Source organism: Erinaceus europaeus, chromosome X, assembly GCF_950295315.1.
Source record: "Erinaceus europaeus chromosome X, mEriEur2.1, whole genome shotgun sequence".
NCBI lineage: Eukaryota > Metazoa > Chordata > Mammalia > Eulipotyphla > Erinaceidae > Erinaceus > Erinaceus europaeus.
The window spans coordinates 96014374-96033811 of record NC_080185.1 but is presented as its reverse complement, the minus strand read 5'-3'; the positions used below and the strand labels follow the sequence as shown (position 1 = coordinate 96033811).

General features: G+C 37.7%; 1 protein-coding gene across 12 annotated transcripts in view; it reads right to left on the bottom strand.

The window, feature by feature from the left end:
- Positions 1-19438, bottom strand: part of CASK (calcium/calmodulin dependent serine protein kinase) — a 392391-nt gene that overhangs the window by 19405 nt on the left and 353548 nt on the right. For 4 of the 12 annotated variants that reach the window (XM_060182549.1, XM_060182550.1, XM_007521109.3 and 1 more), the window contains 4 exons: positions 18178-18246; positions 16594-16629; positions 14809-15005; positions 6555-6670 (listed from right to left, as the gene is read on the bottom strand). In XM_060182549.1, coding sequence (XP_060038532.1) covers positions 6555-6670; positions 14809-15005; positions 16594-16629; positions 18178-18246 — 418 coding nt within the window. The remainder of the gene's footprint in view (positions 1-6554; positions 6671-14808; positions 15006-16593; positions 16630-18177; positions 18247-19438) is intronic. The other 8 variants (XM_060182551.1, XM_060182552.1, XM_007521112.3 and 5 more) reach the window with 3 other exon arrangements.

Sequence of the window (19438 nt, the reverse complement as noted above, 5' to 3'; positions counted from 1 at the left end):
AAAAGCACTATTGCAAGATTCTTAAAAAGGAAATATGTTAAAATGAAGGTCAGTGCATGTTAATGGGTATTCATGCATGCATTTTCTTTTGATAACTTGACTCCATAAAGGTCAACTAAAAAGTCTTCACAGTGTATTCTCTGGCAATAGTTTTAAAAAAATGCTTTCTGTGTTTAGAATGACAGATTCACAGAATAAAAATGAACATGAAGTTCTCTGTGTGGTAGAGCTAGTCATGCTGTGGTGTTAATGGAGCGATGAAAGTTGCAAAAATAAAAGCAGGAATGCTGTAACAGTGCTTTTGTAATACCTATTGCCCTTTGGGTGATATTTCCATCAAGAAAAAAGTATGCTTGTGAAAGAGGCACATCAACAAGTTGATATTCTTTAACATATAAAAATAGTCAAGCATCTTCCAAAGAAGCAACATGATGATGACACAAGCTTTCTGAATGGTAAACACACCTCTCTCCCTCTACAGAGCCCTAACTCTAATGCTCCTGAACTAAGAATTGTCATTAAAAAATATGTAAGAATGAGTTAGGTATCAACACCGTAAACAAATTAACAGTTATGTTACACATCAATGTCTTAACCACAAATGAGTAGTACGAAGAGTTTACTCTGATCTAAATGAAATCATCGCATGGTCACAGGATTGAGAAACAATAAAGAAGGAGATCTTAGAATAAGACAAGGAATATAAGGAGAACACTTAAAGACTGAATATTAAAGGTTTTAAATTGTTTGCTGATTAAAAAAAAATAACAGAAAAAAAAAAGAAACCATGAAAACAAAGAGGCATAGTCACTCAACAGGTTACTTACATGCACAGAGGCCATTGGGAGGAAGACAGCATGAAAAATGTACAGGGGTCATTGAAATATGGCTTTTAATATATTAGTAAAATAAAAGTAATAATATGCACAAAAGAAACTTTATCATGCAATATTCTAAACACAAGGTAAATAAATCACATTAAGAAACAAACTCATTTTAATAAAAATTCAACAGTATCCTTATATAAAAGCCAGTGGATTTTATATTCTAGCATCTGCATAGAAATGTTGTCTGGGAATAATTACTGGAATACTTTAGAGAGTTAGGTGTGGAATCTTTTTGCTTTTCATTTTGCATGGTCCCACATGATTTGTAATCACATGTACCTACTACTCTTATTACTTTTAAAAATGCCAACAGGGCACTGAGATTATGGATCACTTTTTTTTGTTCACTATATAAAGGAAAAAAAAAACATAATAGCATTTTAAAGAAACTAGAGCACTACTCAGCTCTGGTTTATAGTGGTTCTGGGGATTGAACCTGGGATCTCTGAGCCTCAGGCATGAAAAGTTTATTGCATAAAATTCTGTGATCTCTTCCCATCCCAAGTAATAGCATCTCAGAGTCAACAGTGCTCATCTGTGGAATCAAGCCCCATTTAAGCACACTTATAAGTGGTATAGAGATATGTATATATATAGGGCATCTTAGAATCTCTAAATACCACTGCTTAGAATCTTTAAATACCACTGCTCTATTATATGTATATATGTAAAAAGAATTAATGAAGACTTCAAAAAACATTTGTTAGTAACATGATCTTAAACTGACATTGGAAGTCTCTGGACTAAGAAATCTCAATACCACAAAGACAATTCTTCTAGCAGCACAACCATGTTATTTTATTTTTTGCAACAGATTTATGCGGTTGAAAGTCTTTCATGCTCTGCAGAAAATGTATTTGCTACAAGTACTATGCACACCATGGTCAAGTCTATTCCCAAGGCTTCAGAAATACTCTCTGGCACAGCTTGCTCATTATTACTGTGATTTCCTGGTAAGCCACTCAACATTCCTGATACTTTTAAGTATCCAGGCAATACTTTCCGGTTGATTCTTTCCCATAAAGAAGCCTTTAATATTGATTTCTCGTTTCAGCTACAAGTATCTTCAAATACTGCACAAGCTTCAATTATAAAAGATGTTACACATTGTTGCTGCCGCTAATGAGTTTGAAAGAAGTGAGGCCGGATGCAAGAATAGAGGCAGGTGTCCATTTGATAGTGACATCAATAGCTGAGTTACTAGCAAGAAAGTGGGTGTTATGTCGGTCACCACATCCTTTGTTCTCTCAAGGGAAGCCAGAAAACCAGATTTTCATGTTAAATATTTTATTTTCAAGCATTGTGATTAAAATTAGTTTTTGAAATTATCTGTATTTTATCTTTTTTTTTTTTTTGCCACCAGGGGGTATTGCTAGGGCTTGATGCCTGCGTGATGACTCCACTGTTCCTGGCAGTCATCCCCCCGCCTTTTTCTTTCTCTTATAATAGACACAGAAAGAAACAGAGGGGAAGAAAGAGGGAGTGAGAAAGAGAGATATATGCAGCACTGTTCCACTGCTTATGAGACTTCCCCTCCTGTAGGTAGGGGCATGGGAGCTTGAACCCAAGTCCTCAGGAACGGTAATGTGTGTGTTCTACTGGGTGCACCACAGTCCGGTCCCTGATTACAATGATCTTTTTTTAAAATATTTATTTATTCCCTTTTATTGCCCTTGTTTTATTGTTGTTGTTATTATTGTTGTTGTCGTTGTCAGGACAGAGAGAAATGGATAGAGGAGGGGAAGACAGAGAGAGGGAGAGAAAGATAGACATCTGCAGACCTGCTTCACCACTTGTGAAATGACTCCCCATGCAGGTGGGGAGCCGGAGGCTCGAACTGGGATCCTTACGATAGTCCTTGCACTTTGCGCCACCTGTGCTTAACCTGCTGTGCTACCGCTCAACTCCCGATTAAAATGAGCTTAAACACTATGTGTGTACGGGAGACATCAAGCATATTTACTGGTTATATTCCATTCACAGACTGTCACTCTAAAATGTGAGAAGCACAAAACCTGTTTGAACAGAATTTTGCTTTAACTGGGCGTGTGGAATTTCCTGGTGACAAAAATGAAAATGATTCTAGTGTTAAACCAATTTCACCAGTTCTAGATAGCAACAAAGTTCCCATCCTTAATTTCTCTCTATAAATATATAATAAACTTCAGCATATGCTGAATTCTCAAAAAATATGAAGAGGAAATGAAATGCATGGGTCTTATTTTATTTTACCAAGTACTACAGGAAAAACCCCTACTGTATTTTACAAGCAACTTCTAAAAAAGCCAGCAAAATCCTTCAAAATGTAGTTTGATTTATAGCCCAGGAGCACATTTGGCTAGTTCTTGGTATTAAATGATATTGTATTTCAAAGTTCTTAAAGCATCTGTCTTACTGATGGAGAGATAGCTTTTCTGTCTTTTAGACAATTCTTTATATAGGCAATAGCACATACTGGGGTGAACGTTCATCACAGTTAAAAGCAGAACAGCTGATGAAATATCAATCCTTGCTTTCTCTGCCTGACAATTTCATCTCTTGTTAAGTCAAGACAGGCATTAAGCAAATGGTTCTTCTGGACTTGATAATGAACAAAATGGTTGCTGAGAGAGAAAAATAACCCGAAAGGTCCTTAATGAAGCAGCATTATTTTAGAGAGTCCAGGAAAAAAAAACAACCTTTTCCCAGCCAGAAAAAATAATGAGAGCTCATGAGTGATGATTTTTGTGGAGGAAGGAACAGAAGGCAATCACAAGTATGCTTGAATCTAAAATGACATTTGAATAGCTCTGCAAAGACAGACCTTATAAGGAGCTCTGATTTTCTAGCAAGAGTGTAAAAGAAAGAAAGAAGTAGTGATCAATACTGGCACGTAGGAAAACCATAAGCATGAGGAAGGCTCTGAGGTCTGAAAGACTATTGCTTAGGGAAGTGCTGAAGATGGAAAAAAAAAAAAAAGAAAAATGATGGTAGTATCCCTGCTTCCTTAGCTCTGAGTTTATAAGATAAAGGATGTAATATCAAAAGATGATAGAGAAAAAAACAATTCGACTCCACTCCTATGAGGTGTCTGTCTTTTCTATCAAGAATGAAAAGCTTCAAACTTGACAGGCAATGTTCCCCAAATCTGAAGCCTGTGATTAGGCACAGTACAAGAGCACGTGACTTTGTCAAAGAATACCCATTTGTCAGGTCCAGTGACAAAAGAATCTGAGATCCACTGAATTTCAGAACTAGGAAAGATATCTTTGATGATGGGCCGGGTGGTGGTGGCACCTGGTTGAGCACATGTTACAATGCGCAAGGACCCAGGTTCGAGCCTCCGGTCCTCACCTGCAGGGGGAAAGCTTTACAAGTGGTGAAGCAGGGCTGCAGGTGTCTCTCTGTCTCTCTCCCTCTCTATCACCCTCTCCCTCTTGATTTCTGGCTGTCTCTATCCAATAAATAAAGATAATAAAAAAGATATCTTTGATGGACTAAACCTCATTTAAAGGCTCACAGGAATCAAGTTGTGCAGTTTTTCATATATGCTAATTCCTGGTCCTATCGCAGTCTTTTAGGCTTACAGGTGCATCTGTAGAGCAACTGAGCAACACTTATAATCAACTAGAGAGGGGGAACAATGGAAGAAGATGCTCTGGCAGTAGAAAAAAAATGGCAAAAGTGAACCATGGAAAACATTGGTCATCAGACTGGATGCTAATTTTCTGGAATCATTCCCATGTGTCAGGTTCAATTGTTCCTTTTCAATCAATTGACTTAATTTTTCTCCCCCAGAGCTGAAATAAAGAACACTGGCAGATCAAATGTTCATGTATTTATGCTCCCCTCTAACAGAATATAAAGCCAATGATGACTTTATAGTTTTAGCTAGCCCTTTCTTGGCTGTCAGTTTAAATTAATGTTTAAAGATTACTTTCATGAGACAGATTAGAGAGAGAAGTCAGAGCACTGCTAAGCTCTAACATAAGGTGGTGGTGGGGATTATTGAACTTGGGCCCTCTGAGGCCTTAGGCATGCAAGTCTGACATTTTAGTGATACAGTATCTTCCTGGCCCAACATGAAACTCATTTTAATGCTCTCTATATCTACTCAACATTTAAATGATTGCAGTGTCATAAAGTTGTCTCTTTATCTCTGTCCATCTGTCTGCCTAATGCCAATGCATTTTATGAAGCTGTTAGAAACGGACAGAAATAAAGGTGAGTACAGAGGCTTGACAGTCAGCACTGACATTTTGTATTAAACAACACTAGAATCTATCAGTACCACAGTGGTACAGGAAGTTTTTTTTTTTTTTTATTTAAATTTTTAATTTAAGAAAGGATTAGTGAACAAAAGCATAAGGTAGGAGGGGTACAACTCCACACAATTCCCACCACCCAATCAGACTACTCAAGCATTCACAATAATTGCTAAACTATGTCTAATCTGCTTTAAACACATTTTTCCTTTTATAAAACAAGAAAGTCATTAATCAGACTAGTGCTCTGTAGTGGTATATAGTAAGTAGTAATAAAACAAAAAAGAAGTAAACATTTTACTGGACATAGAAATGTGGCCTAGTGTAGGTAATCTGAGGGATAAGAGTCCATTTAACTCAAACATTTAAAATTAAAACTTTGATGAAGAAATGAACAGTTGTGAATTTCTAAATAATTTTCCTTAGTGAATGTTAATAACACATGCTATGACACACAACAGAGAAAAGTACATCTTGTATTTTTCAGAAACATTATACTGTCAAACTGGGTACACAAAATTCCATTTTTTTTTGGCCACATGTTCAGTTTTTGCAACTATTCCTGAAACCTTAGGAACTATTCTAGTGTTAATGTTGGGACCTCCATTTCCACCAAAAAAGTTCCTTATGAAAGGAATATGATTAATAAGTTATTGAAAATAAGTAAGTCTCACTCTATAGGATCATGTCTTTTCTTTAGCTTAAATTCTATTTTGTGAGTCTTCTAGGAATTTACTGTAATGACAGATATTTTTTTTTGTATTCATTTCAGTTTCAGCAAAACAGAATATTTTGATGAAGTTGAATTCAAAGTTTTCCATATAGATATACTATGGAAAGGGAAGGCCAAGGTAATATTCTTGATTACTTAGGAGCCAAAACACACCATGAGGGAAGATTAGCCCCAGAAACGAACTAAATCAAGTCAGTATCCACTGTGATTTGCACTCATTCAAATTACTCCTAGAATTATGTCCACTACAGCTCTCTATTAAGAGCACATCTCTGTCCTTAGAAATGTGTCATCGGTCCATAGCCAAGGATCAGAGATGAGCCAGGAGGACAGACATTACCTCAGGACCAGTTTTGGCAAGAAAGCAAGAATCCCTGCGACTCAGCATAATCTCCAGCTCTCATTTAACCGGGGGTGAGGGGGGGGACTTAATGTATGGGATTTATTGAATTTCAGAGACTACTATTTTCAAATAGCATGTTCTTCCTATAAAGTATAGCTCTGAAAAATATCTGGCAAATAACCAACATAACCACTGAAGTTTCTTAAAGCTGTTGCAAGTTGATGAAGATCTCATAAGGTGGAATTTTAGGTTAGAGATCTCTGAAGATTAAATTGAAATGTTATATCTTTTTTTTCTTTTTTTTAAGATGTTTAACTGGCTTCAGTTGCCATTGTACTTTTCCCTACCTGCATTGTGCTTTGCCAAATATTTGTCTTTGTACTGCTTCTTTTTCTTGCCAAACCAAGTACAGCTGGCCTGCTGTTCCTGTTTTGTCTTCTCCATGGCGATGCAAGCTACACGCCTAGAACACAAAGAAAACAAAAACAAACACATAATCTGGTGTTGAGGAGAGAAAAATAATTCATTTGAAGAGTGTCTGTGATCCTGTATGAACATACTCCCTACAAACTCTTCAGATAAAAGTTTCTCTTTGGGGGTTGGGTGGTAGCACAGCAGGTTAAGCTCACATGGCACAAAGCGCAAGGACCGGTGTAAGGATCCTGGTTCCAGTCCCCGGCTCCCCACCTGCAGGGGAATCACTTCATGGGTAGTGAAGCAGGCCTGCAAGTGTCTATCTTTCTCTCTCCCTCTCTCCATTTCTCTCTGTCCTATCCAATAATGATGGCATCAACAACAACAACAACAATAATAATAACTGCAACAACAATTAAAAAAAACGGGTAACAAAAGGGAAAAAAAGTTATTCCTTGGTTTTTATAAGAATTTATTCATTTATTAATGAGAGATACAGCAGGAAGGGAGGGGACCATCACTCTGGTACATGCACTGCTGGGGATTAAACCTGGGCCGCTCATGCTTGAAAATTCAATGTTTTAAAAACATAGGCTCATAGTAAAGTGACATAGTAGTCTACGAACATACACTAACTGCTGACACAGAGGAGAAACCTAAGCATAGTGTCATGACATAGGTTGGAAAGAAAATGGGATCTTCTAGTTTGAATCCAGGCTTTAGCACTCATTCAGTGCTATTGACTTAGCCTTTAGGTATTTTTCTATGAAACCCACACGTATTAATTCATTTAATCTAGCCGTATATGTAAATGTGCCGCCACACAGTAGGCTGTTGAACTGAGAGGTTAGTCAATTTGCTCCCAGTTACACAGCTGCTAAGTGGGAGAGTGAGTAGTCTTGTACAGAGACAGGCTCTTTTGCAGTATACTCCACCAGCAAGTTCCCTAACTTCTCGGATGACTACTGTAAAAGATTAGAACGAAAGCTGAAATAACATCCCTAGCATCATGCCAGGCACAAAGATGATGATCTGTAAATGGAATTGCTACTACTTGGTGAATTTAATCTAAGGAAAAGTATACAGTGATTAAATCCACAGCTAGAATTAAATCCACAGCTAGAAGTATCGTCAGAAAATTCAAAGGTCTTGCTTACTTATCAATTTTGCTTTTGGGCCAACCAGGGGACCCTGAATTAGTCTCACCTAACAAGAATCTGAAATCACTGTCAGAAAGCTGTATGATGCTGCTGAAATTGACAAGGGATTTAGAAATGTTCTTTGAGAAAGTGTGTGTGTGTGTGGGGGGGAGTCTCAGAGCCATCACTCTGGCATATCTGTGTCAGAGATTGAATTCAGGGCCTCCTGACTGTCAAGTCCAACATTTGATGCCATTTTCAGTGAAGTTGTATGGCTTAACTTCCTACCAGCAGTGTGTGAAACTTATTATTGTTCTACTTTATTGTCAAGATTTGTTTTATCAGTCTTTCACTTAAGCCATCATGGTAGTCAAGTGATGGAATAAGACTATGTATTTAGTCTGCAATTCATTGATTACTAATGTAGTTGAGCATCTTTTCACACACACACACACACACACACACACACACACACACACACACACACACACACACACACGCTATTGGATTCCCTCTGGTAAAGTGTATTTTCTTTTTTTAAATATTTATTTATTCCCTTTTGTGCATTGTAGTTATTATTGTTGCTGTTACTGATGTCTTCCTTGTTGGATAGGACAGAGAGAAATGGAGAGAGGAGGGGGAGACAGAGCGGGGAGAGAAAGATAGACACCTGCAGATCTGCTTCACCGCTTGTGAAGTGACTCCCCTGCAGGTGGGGAACCAGGGGTTTGAACCAGGGATCCTTCCAGTCCTTGCACTTTGTGCCACCTGTGCTTAACCCACTGTGCTACCGCCGGACTCCCATAAAGTATATTTTCAAGACTTGACCATTTTCCTATCTAGTTGTCATTTTTCTCATTGAGTTGCAGAAGTTCTTTATAGGCCCTGGATCTTATAGCCTTGTTAGTAACATGTGTGGCAGATATCTTTTTCCTATTCATGTTCTACTTGTTGCTTGCCATATTATTATTATTTTTATTTATCTATTTATTTTCCCTTTTGTTTCCCTTGTTGTTTTTCATTGCTGTTGTAGTTATTGTTGTTGTTATTGATGTTGTCACTGTTGGATAGGACAGAGAGAAATGGAGAGAGGAGGGAAAGACATAGAGGGGGAGAGAAAGACAGATGCCTGCAGACCTGCTTCACCGCCTGTGAAGCGACTCCCCTGGAGTTGGGGAACCGGGGGCTTGAACCGGGATCCTTAAGTCAGTCCTTGAGCTTTGCACCACATGCGCTTAACCTGCTGCGCTACTGCCGGACTCCTGCCATATCATTATTTTTTAAATTATTAACTATTTAAATTTTAAATTATTTATTTATTTATTGGATAGAGATAGAGAGAACTCAAGAAGGAAGGGGAGATAATGAGGGAGAGAGAGACACCTGTAGCACTGCTTCACTGCTCATAAAGCTTTCCCCTTGTAGGCGGGGACTGGGGTCTTGAACCTGGGTCCTTGGGCATTGTAACATGTATGCTCTATTGGGTGCACCACTGCCCAGCCCTCCCCATTTAATTTTTTTTAATGGTGTCTTTTGATGACCATAACTTCCTTAGTTTTAGTTAAGTTTAACAATCTTTTCTTGTATGGGAAGTTTTTTTGATGTCTTAAGACTTTTTTTTTTTTTTTTTTTTGGTCTCTGAAGGTATATACTGATATCATCTTCTCAAGGGTTTAAAATCTTTCACATTTTTTTTTTAGTATATTGGAATTGATTTTTTTGTTTATGATATAAGCTTAGGGATTCAACTTTATCGATTTATTCCCTAATAGGTAACCAATTGTCCTAGCACAATGTATAGAAAAAAAACTTCACTAGTGACCATTTATGTATGTGAGAGTTTTTGAGTTATTTTCAACTAATCTTTTTGAGTATCTTTAAGCTCATCTCTTATTAGCTTAATTAATGTAGCTTTATAATGAGGCTTGGCATCAGGTGGTGCAAAACCTCTTCTCTTTGTTCTAGAAGATTACCTTGCCTATTCTTAGTCCTGTGCATTTATAGGAACACTTGGGGGCTGGGACCCAGTGTGTTGGGCCCAGTGCAGGATGGCTGAGGACATCAGTTGGTGATGGGTATTCTGCATAGATACCTATGAGGGGGAGCTAAGAAATTCTACTCCTGTGACAACTGTCTTATAAATCTTTGTTTTCCCCAGTAAAGTGATTTGGAAAACATTTTTTAAGTTGTTGGTATTGCATGGAATCTATGAATCAGTCTGAGAAATGTTGTTTCCTTTTCTCGACAAGAATGAATGCCTTCTCTGCCCTCTTTTGTTTGTCAAGGATTGCTTTGTTTCATTTTTGTTTTTATTTTTATCAGAGCACTGCTCAGCTTTGACTTATGGTAGTGCTATGGACTGAACCTGGGATCTAGGAGTCTCAGGCACGAAAACCTTCTTGCTACCTCCTAAGCTCTTCATTGAGGGTCAAAACAAAACAAAAATGTTTATTTTTTTACATTATTTATTTTATTTTAATGAGAGAGAGAGCTACAAAGAGAAAGACAGAACAACCAGAGCACTGCTCATCTCTGGATGGGACCTTAGAGTCTCAGGCCAGGAATTCTTTTTTTTTTTTTAATTTAATTAATTTTTTCCCTTTTGTTGCCCTTGCTGTCTTTTTATTGATGTTGTAGTTATTATTGTTGTTATTGATGTCGTCGTTGTTGGATAGAACAGACAGAAATGGAGAGAGGAGGGGAAGACAGAGAGGGGGAGAGAAAGATAGACACCTGCAGACCTGCTTCGCCTCCTATGAAGCGACTTTCCCTGCAGGTGGGGAGCCCGGGGCTCGAACCAGGAATCCTTATGCTGGTTCTTGCGCTTTGCGCCATGTGCGCTTAGCCCGCTGCGCTATCGCCCGACTCCCCAAGGCTGTCTCCCTAGCCCTTGTTTCTCTATTTTTGGTCAGAAGAAAGATAGTTAGGGGCCAGGCTCTGGTGCACCTGGTTGAGTACACACATTACAATGCACAAGGACCTAGGCCGAAGGCCCTGGTCACCACCTGCAGGGGGAAGCTTCATGAGTGGTGAAGCAGGGCTGCAGATTATCTCTCTGTCTCTCCACCTTTCCATCTCCCCCACCCCTCTCAATTTCTGGCTGTCACATCTATCCAATAAATAAATAAAGATTAAAAAATAAAAAAAAAGAAGAAAGACAGTTATTGGGAAACACTGTGAGCTCTTAGCAATAGCATCAAAGTCAACTCAATGTCTCGCATACGTGGCATACAGAGGATGCTGATGAAGCTTTTGCTTTGGGGATTCTTCTAGTAGAAACCAATTATGTGCTGTTGGTTCTAACTACAGCTTCTGTGAAGCTTAGGCTCTTTGGAAGCAAACTGAATTGGGACATCTGTGACAGGTTAAGAAGCAAAAAATCCTAACCTTGTGAAGCATATGTTACATTGTCTATGATATGTAATACATGTCTTTAAGATTAAAGCATAAAAAGTTTATGGTGTAATGGCAGAGGAATGGAACTTACTTTTACTAGGCATGGAGGAAATGACTATTAGGTCTTTTAGCTCAGTAAGTACTGGGAAATGGTTAGGATTTAAGTCAACCTGGAGGAAAACTTCAAAGCCATGTTTATAGCATTTTATTGCCAACTTGGGTGAGGATTTAGTAGACAAGGCAGGAATGACAGATTCAGGGATCAGAACATATCAAAGGACTAGATTGATGTGACTTGTCAAGCAAGATGAAACTGAACAAGGAAAAACAAAGTAATGTATTTGGATCTAAAAAATTGGTTTCTTGTCTACAGTTTGTGAAAAATGTGACTAAGTAGTAATACATTTGAACAAAGCTCCTGGGTCTGACTGACACTATTACTTCAAATCTTTTAAATGTTTCAGATAATGTTAGTATTGTATGCCCATTGACAGCCTAGAGACCTATTTTCTTTCTTTCGCCTCCAAGGTTATCGCTGGGGCTTGGTGTTAGCACTGCGAATTCACTGCTCCTGGTGGCCATCCTCGCCCCCCCCCCCATTTTTATTGGCTAGGACAGAGAGAAATTGAGAGGGGTGGGGAGATAGGGAGAGAGAAAGGCAGACCTGCTTCACGGATTTTGAAGTGTTCCCCCTGTAGGTGGGGAGCCTGGGGCTCGTACCCAGATCCTTGCACGTAGTACTATGTGCACTTAATTGAGTGCACCACTGCCCAGCCCTCACAACCTATTTTTCAACAAGGATGTGGCATTCCCAACAAGTGATTTTGGCCTTCTGGGACCCCTCAAGGTCCTACTCCAGTCTCAGGGCATATATGGCCCAGTGGGCCTCCGCCCTGATAATTATCCCAGTTAGAATCTTTTCCTCCCTCTTGTATACTTCTGAAACTTTACTGAGTTCAGTTTTTGCAGTACATTGAACATATTTAAAGCATACAATTTAATCAGTTCTGACATATGTACACAGTTCATGGAACCATCACTATACTCAAGGTGACAGATTTTCATCAACTCAGGAATGCCGATATGCCCCCAAATCACTACATCATTACAGACTAGTTTTGTATTGCTAGAAATTTTATGAGTGGAATCACATGTTATGTTCCTTTTGTCTGACTTCTTTCATACAGCATGATTTTGAGTTTCATTCAAACTGTTGCATATATCGACAGCTTATTTCTAATGTACAGAAATGCCTTAATTTGTTTAGCTATTTACCTGCTGATTAAAACTTAAAAAAAACTTGCTATACTAGTGGGCAGTCACTATGCTTTCAATTTTGTGACTGCATTTTTTAAGGTTTTTTTTTTTTTTTTTTTTTGCCTTTGGAATTTCCTTTTGGCTTTTTTTTTTTTTTTTTCAAATCTGTTATGCCATTTAAAGAGATTTCCTGTTTCCTGAAGATATTTTTAAAGCTTTCTATTGATTTTTGAAAAAACCTGGCAAGCATAGTTGTTTTAAAACCTTTGCCTCCTAGGTTCAGTGTATGAGGTGGGTTTAGGTTTATTTCTGCTGTCTCTCATTTTTCTTGGGTGTCTGTCAGTTATCCTGATTTTCTGGTTACTGATCATGGAAAGGCTTATGTGCAGGGTTTGGAACTCTCGGATGAGGCCTAGGATAATAGTGCCCTTCTTTGGAAATTTCCCTTTTGCTTATACCTGGTATTGGGAACTGTTGGTAAAGGGAAAAACCTCAAATCAAGTATATGTCTGGAGTTTCCTTGGCTACTCCTGACAATGTATACGCGGGTATATAATCCATTCAAGGTGGGTCAATGGTCACATTTATTTCCCCAGGGGAACTCTGGTCTCCCTTCACTCTTCTCTTTTGCTTTGCTTAGTTACAAACTGACCTTACTTGTTTCCTCTTAACCTGCGAGTACAGTCTTTTTGTAGGCCTAACAATCATGTGAGGAGCATCTCCTAACAGACTGCCCTACCTGTACAGGTCTCAAATCTTAACCAGGGCCCTCTGGCACAGAAGTGTTCAAAATAGTAATGTCCTCAAAGGCAAAAATAGGTGAATTTGACACCCTCATATTTTATATATATATATATATATATTTTTATATTTATTTTATTTATTTATTCCCTTTTGTTGCCCTTGTTGTTTTATTGTTGTAGTTATTATTGTTGTCGTCGTTGTTGGATAGGACAGAGAGAAATGGAGAGAGGGAGGGGAAGACAGAGAGGAGGAGAGAAAGATAGACACCTGCAGACCTGCTTCACCGCCTGTGAAGCGACTCCCCCGCAGGTGGGGAGCCGGGGTTCGAACCGGGATCCTTATGCCGGTCTTTGTGCTTTGCGCCACCTGCGCTTAGCCCGCTGGCACTACAGCCCGACTCCCGACACCCTAATATTTTTATTTATCACTATGACTAATGGGTTTCACCTATACATTGAATACTAAGTTCTCCATGACATTTTCAGTTCCTCAATGTTTGCAAGACATTTTAAAAAATGTATTTTCTGTAACTCTTTTCATAATATATATATATATTTTAACCAGCAGGAGGACTGATTCAAATTACTACCACTACAGGAAGCAGGAAGTAAATCTGCTCTTCCCAACACCATTTCTTAGGATTTCTCCAGAGGACTGAATTCAAGGTACTAGTGAAACACTACTTATCTAGATGATCTGACCAGGAAAAAGAGATCTGGCGTCTACATAATTATTTTCAGTACATGCTCACAATATATAGTTACACTCAAAAACACAAGTTGTAAAACATAATCACTGTTAATAGCAATTAGAAAAAGATCATCATCAAAATTCTTTAGAAGTTACTTTCCTCCAGCTCAAGCTCATGTTTAAACCATTTCATGATGATCAGTAGGAAAGAGAATGATAGATGCAAGGCAGCTACAACTACTTCCTCGACTTGGGCCTACACTATTCTCATGCAAAATGATGGCACCCAAGTTCTCATCAGCTCTAACCTTCTCAACGGCAGAGTAGTTTTTGAGACACGAGACAGTTCGAAGAGGCAATAAATTAAAGGGGAAACTGGGAGTCGGCCTACTGCCCGGCTCCCCCTATTTTTCATTTTTTTGCCTTCAGGGTTACTGCTGGGGCTTGGCATCTGCACTATAAATCCACTGCTCCTGGAGGACATTTTTCCCATTTTGTTGCCCTAGTTATTGTCGTAACTGTTACTGTTGCCACTGCTGCTGTTGTTGTTGGATAGGACAAAGAGAAATCAAGAGAGGAGGGGAAGACAGAGAGGGGGAGAGAAAGACAGACACTTACAGACCTGCTTCACTGCCTGTGAAGCGACCCCCCTGCAAGTGGGTAGCTGGGGCTCCATCCCGGATCCTTAGCTTTGCACCATGAGCGCTTAACCCGCTGCGCTATCGCCCAACCCCCACCTTCCTTTTTTTATGTGTGAAACTAAGAGCTGGCTCTGGAAACAAGCATTCACTAGATACTGAGGATTTATGATTCTTGGATAACTAATTTGAATTTTCTTTGGCTAGTAAAGCTAGGAATGTGTCATGCAGACTTTACACTCTAAAACAATACTATCATGTTGAAAATGGATGGGTAGGATTTTACTTGTATTACAAAACAAATCAGAGCAACAAACACATACCATTCTTGAAGTTCAGGAGAAGGAATGAGACCCGCAGTGCCATTTTTGGAGTTTTCCAGTTTACCCTGCCACCAGTTGTGATCATCCTTGCTAATAATCTGGATGATGTCACCAACTCTGAATCGAATGCCAGCTTCTTTGCAGGGGATGAGGTCATCCTTGGCTGGATCATATTCAAATTGTGCTCTTACATAGATCTATAAAACAGGAGTTTGTAAGAAAAGAGGCCAGTGGTGTGAACAACAACAACAAGAACAAAAAACCAGTTAACTCTAACCTCATAACCACATACCAACACTTACGATACAAACAGGACATTAAATGTTGAAAGCAAAAATGAAGCATGGGTATATAACACAAAAAACTGATACCACTAGAGACAGACAGTGTACTTACTACCTTTGATGTGTACAGGTTCAAGTACTGCTGTTTTTATTTGAAGGGAAGACTTAATAAAAGATGCTTAATAAAACGAAGACTTAATTTGTGTTTTTTATATAATAGGCTAATAATTATAGCTAGGTAAATTTAGTTAAGTATGCTTTTCATTAAAAACCTGCATATACTTAGCTGTTGTTCTAGATAAGTTGGCATGATGAGGCGGCAATCTTTGGGCCATAATTATAAACATTCAAAGTAGATTTTAATGCTAACGTAGCCCATGATACAAAACTAGCAAGAACTCTGTAAAATGATTACATGACAACTGAATCTATGCATTGCTGGTTAACTTAAATGTGATCCAAACAATTCATAGATGTAAATTTTCACTTTTATTTTAAAAAAGGATTTGAGTTTGATATTTGCATCATACTCTTTCGAGAAGAAAAATAGGGATCCTAGCTTGAAATCAGCAGTCTCAAGATAGTTGAAGGCTCTGAGTGTTAGGATATGTAAATGTAATTAGTAAATATTACAAAAGGAAGCAGAGTAGCATACGAATTACGTAGTTTACAAATTATTGGATTTAAAAAAAATGTTTTAAATAAGGTGCTTGATATCCAATGTTACCTCAGTTATGTTATAAAGGACTAAACTGTGGGTGGATTCTATCAGGAGCTAGCTAATGTGTGCAAGTCTTGACTCCAAATCTGATGATATTTTTAATACTACATTTCAAGAAAACTCATAAAATTCTATGTCTTGAAATTAAATTTGAATATTAATGTTTAAGTCAGTGTAAAACTAACCTGAAGGTTTTGCAATTAGTGTACCAAGTTACTATTTAAGTAAAACCAGGCTATAAAATTAGCAGGTCTTTGTATTTTCACTTAAAATGCATATTTTTGATGATTTTTAAAGTGCTGGCAAATTGAAAGTTACTTCTTAAGTGTTAGGCAGCACTTCTCTATACATTTTTGAATGGAAAAAAGACATATTAGAATACGAAACCATATTTTTGTTCTTTTTTTCACTATAAATGGCTTTTAAAACATGCATTTAAACACAAATTAAGAAAAAGTCTTCACATTTCAGAATTTTAATCTTTAAAATGTCTTCCCACCCCAAAGACATGCTGACTAAAAGTCCCTCAGAGGCTGAATTCTTAACCAACAACATAAAATTATCAGGTTGAAATTACAATAACCATCACAGCTACAAAGATGAGAAAAATTGCTTTTAGGGAATTAGTCACGTGTGACGTGTTAAAATGAAATGGTACAAGCTCTTCACGCTCAAATGTTATGGCCCAAAATGCAGACATTATGGGATGGAAAGGGTTAATAAAGGATTGGCTATTAGCAACTCAGTTTAGAGAAGTTTCTATAGAGATTATCTATTCACCTGTCGTCCTTTTGGTTGGGTAGTTGACGGCAAGTCCTGTAGAATAAAGCCAACCCAGGAGAAAAATTTTCATTTACTTTTCAAGAGTACAAGGTAATTTGTGTGTTCTGTTACAACATGGCTTTTAAAAATGAGCTAGATTTAAGTTGTAAAGAGATAATATACATTATTCCACTTCTCAGAAATGTTGAGTTATCAAAAAAAAAAAAAAAAAGATTAAACCCAGGCCATTTAGCAGCAAGCTGAAGAAAGCAGGTAAGTTTAAGCAGAGAGAAAATGTGTTCTTAAGAAATAACTTAGCATCTTCAACACAAAAGCCACTGCAATTGAAATAGCCTATTAAAAAAAATAACCCCAAACTAAAAAGAGCAGCTTAGTCACTGTAACTATCTAGATTCTGAAAAATTTAATGGCTATATGTATTTTTTTTTTTTTTTTTGCCAGAGCGCTGTTCACAGCTCTGACTTATAGTGGTATGGGGGATTGAACCTGAGACTTCAGAGCCCTAGGCATGAGAGTCTCTTTGCATAGCCATTATGCTAATACCCCCGCTATGTACATTTTTATCATTGCAAAACTATTAAATGTTAGTTGTTACAAGTGAATTATTTTAAAGTAGCCTATTCATAGGTTGGAAATAAAAATCATAAAAAATGTATTCCATAATTTCACTTACAGATAATATTCCACTTCAGGTGATCTCTAAATTACTAAAAAATTAACTTGAGAAAAGGTTGATAAGTTTCCAAAGGGCACATATTAATAGGAAATAAGTGATACTGCTGTATTACTAGAACTCTCAATAGTTTCCAACAGCAATATCAGCAACTTAGAGATGATTTTTGTTACCCCAAAAGACCACATAGCTGCACCTTTAAGTGCTTCCATTTGTTTGAATGAATTTAATGAATTGTCTTCTAAAAATTGATAGTTCCAGAAGAAATTTAAAATATCAAGTTCAAGTCAAAATATAGAGTACTTTGTGTTAAAGATGTGTTAACAGCGTGGCTTAAGTGCAGTTTGAAGCCAGTTCCTTTTGCTTTTCATATCCAGGCAAGGCTTATATTTCACAAAAATATGTTGCACGTACCACAATAACAGAGGGCACACCAATTCGTAAACTGAGATAGCGGAAACTAAAACATGTTGCTGATATCACTCAGAATAGACAACTACAAAGCCCAGAATTACCCAAATGCCTACTCTGCAAAATTCTTACACTTATCATTTTCAAATTAAAAAAAAAAAATCTCAGAAATTTCAAAACAAATTTCCAATTGTTTCCTTTGCATAAGTTTGAGCAAAGTCATAGTAAATACTAGTGGGGTGGCATAGAAATCATTTTAGAATGACCAAAAATTCTTGAACTACATTTCTTCAAATTTAACTAATAGAGGATTTTTAATGAGAAGGAAATGTTGAAAAAGCCCCCCCCTCCCCCCGGAGTAAACTGTGTTGTAGCTGTAGTAGCCTTGTATATCGGCAGAAGACAGTATTTCCACTGAACACATGTAACTAGAACACTCATGGCAGGTGGCACCAACAGAATTGTCACACTTTGCTGTGTGAAGCTAGAGTTCTTACCGAAACAGAATTGTTAGTGCTGCTATGACCATTAGCTGGGGACTGTCTGGAAGTGGAGGGGGAATCTCTCTGAAATAAGACACAAGGTTCATTAACACAGAACACCAGCACAGAAACAGAGATATTCACATCAACAGTTACAACCACAGTCTGACAACCATTTCCTTTGAGGTTTAACTGTAAAAGGTGCTATCCTGACTTGCATGACTTCACAGAAGTATGAAAAAAAGTTTTGCAAGTTCGAAGAGTCACACATGGTAAGTGATGACTGTGTCACTCAGCAATCATTCCTCGCCTTTCACCAAACATTCTAGAACCACTGTATTATTTAAGTCAGACTCAGATGACTGGCTTGATAGTAAAACCCATGAAGTACCATAAAGAGAGAAATATTTTCATTAAATTATTGTGCTGAAGACCCCAACTACCTAAGGCTTGGACATAATAATTTTTGGGTATCTCAATGTCTTACTGAACAGCTTAACTTGAAGTGAAACAAACCTAAAAACAGAACCCTTCATGTTGCAATCGCCTTAGAATCTTTCTAAGATAAATATTACTAAGAAGGGGTAAAGATACATACAAAAATATATTAGAGAAGAAACCTTTACTCTTCTTCAGTTTTATTTTTATTTATTCATTTTTTTTTTACCAAACTGATTAGAACTATAATCTCAAAGCTAGAAAGATTTTACACAATGGAAAAAGAATTTAGGAGTCCTTGCTACTCTCTCTAGATTCAAGATCCTTGATCCTAAGCATACTGAAACTCCTTTCTGGGCTTCATTTCCTTATTATCCGAATCAACCTTAATGATGAGAACAATGAGAGGAAGAAAATGAGTATTTATTTATTTTTTTAAGTTTAGTATAGTTCTTTGAAACCTCTGAAATGTGCATGCCTGTTCAAGTGATATTTTTTCTCCTAAGATGTAGAGAAAAGTCCTGGAACTGGTTAGTCTTCAATAATGGAGAATAAGCATTCTCAAATCTGCTAATGGGCAGATTTATGTCCACGTGTCATCCCTAGAGTCCCTTTCTTACTGAGGACCTGGAGAATGCTGCTGGTGCTGGCTAGATTATACATTTATTTATCATTACTATTTTTTGAAAGTATTACCCCGGCTAGCTAGGAAGAGATCCACCACTAGCATGAGTTCTGTCAGAGCACAGATGGGTCAAACAGGTTGGCGGTGGGAGGTTGGGCTAGGAGGAGTTTTTCTTTTTAAATTGTTATTTATTTATTTATTGGGTAGAGACTG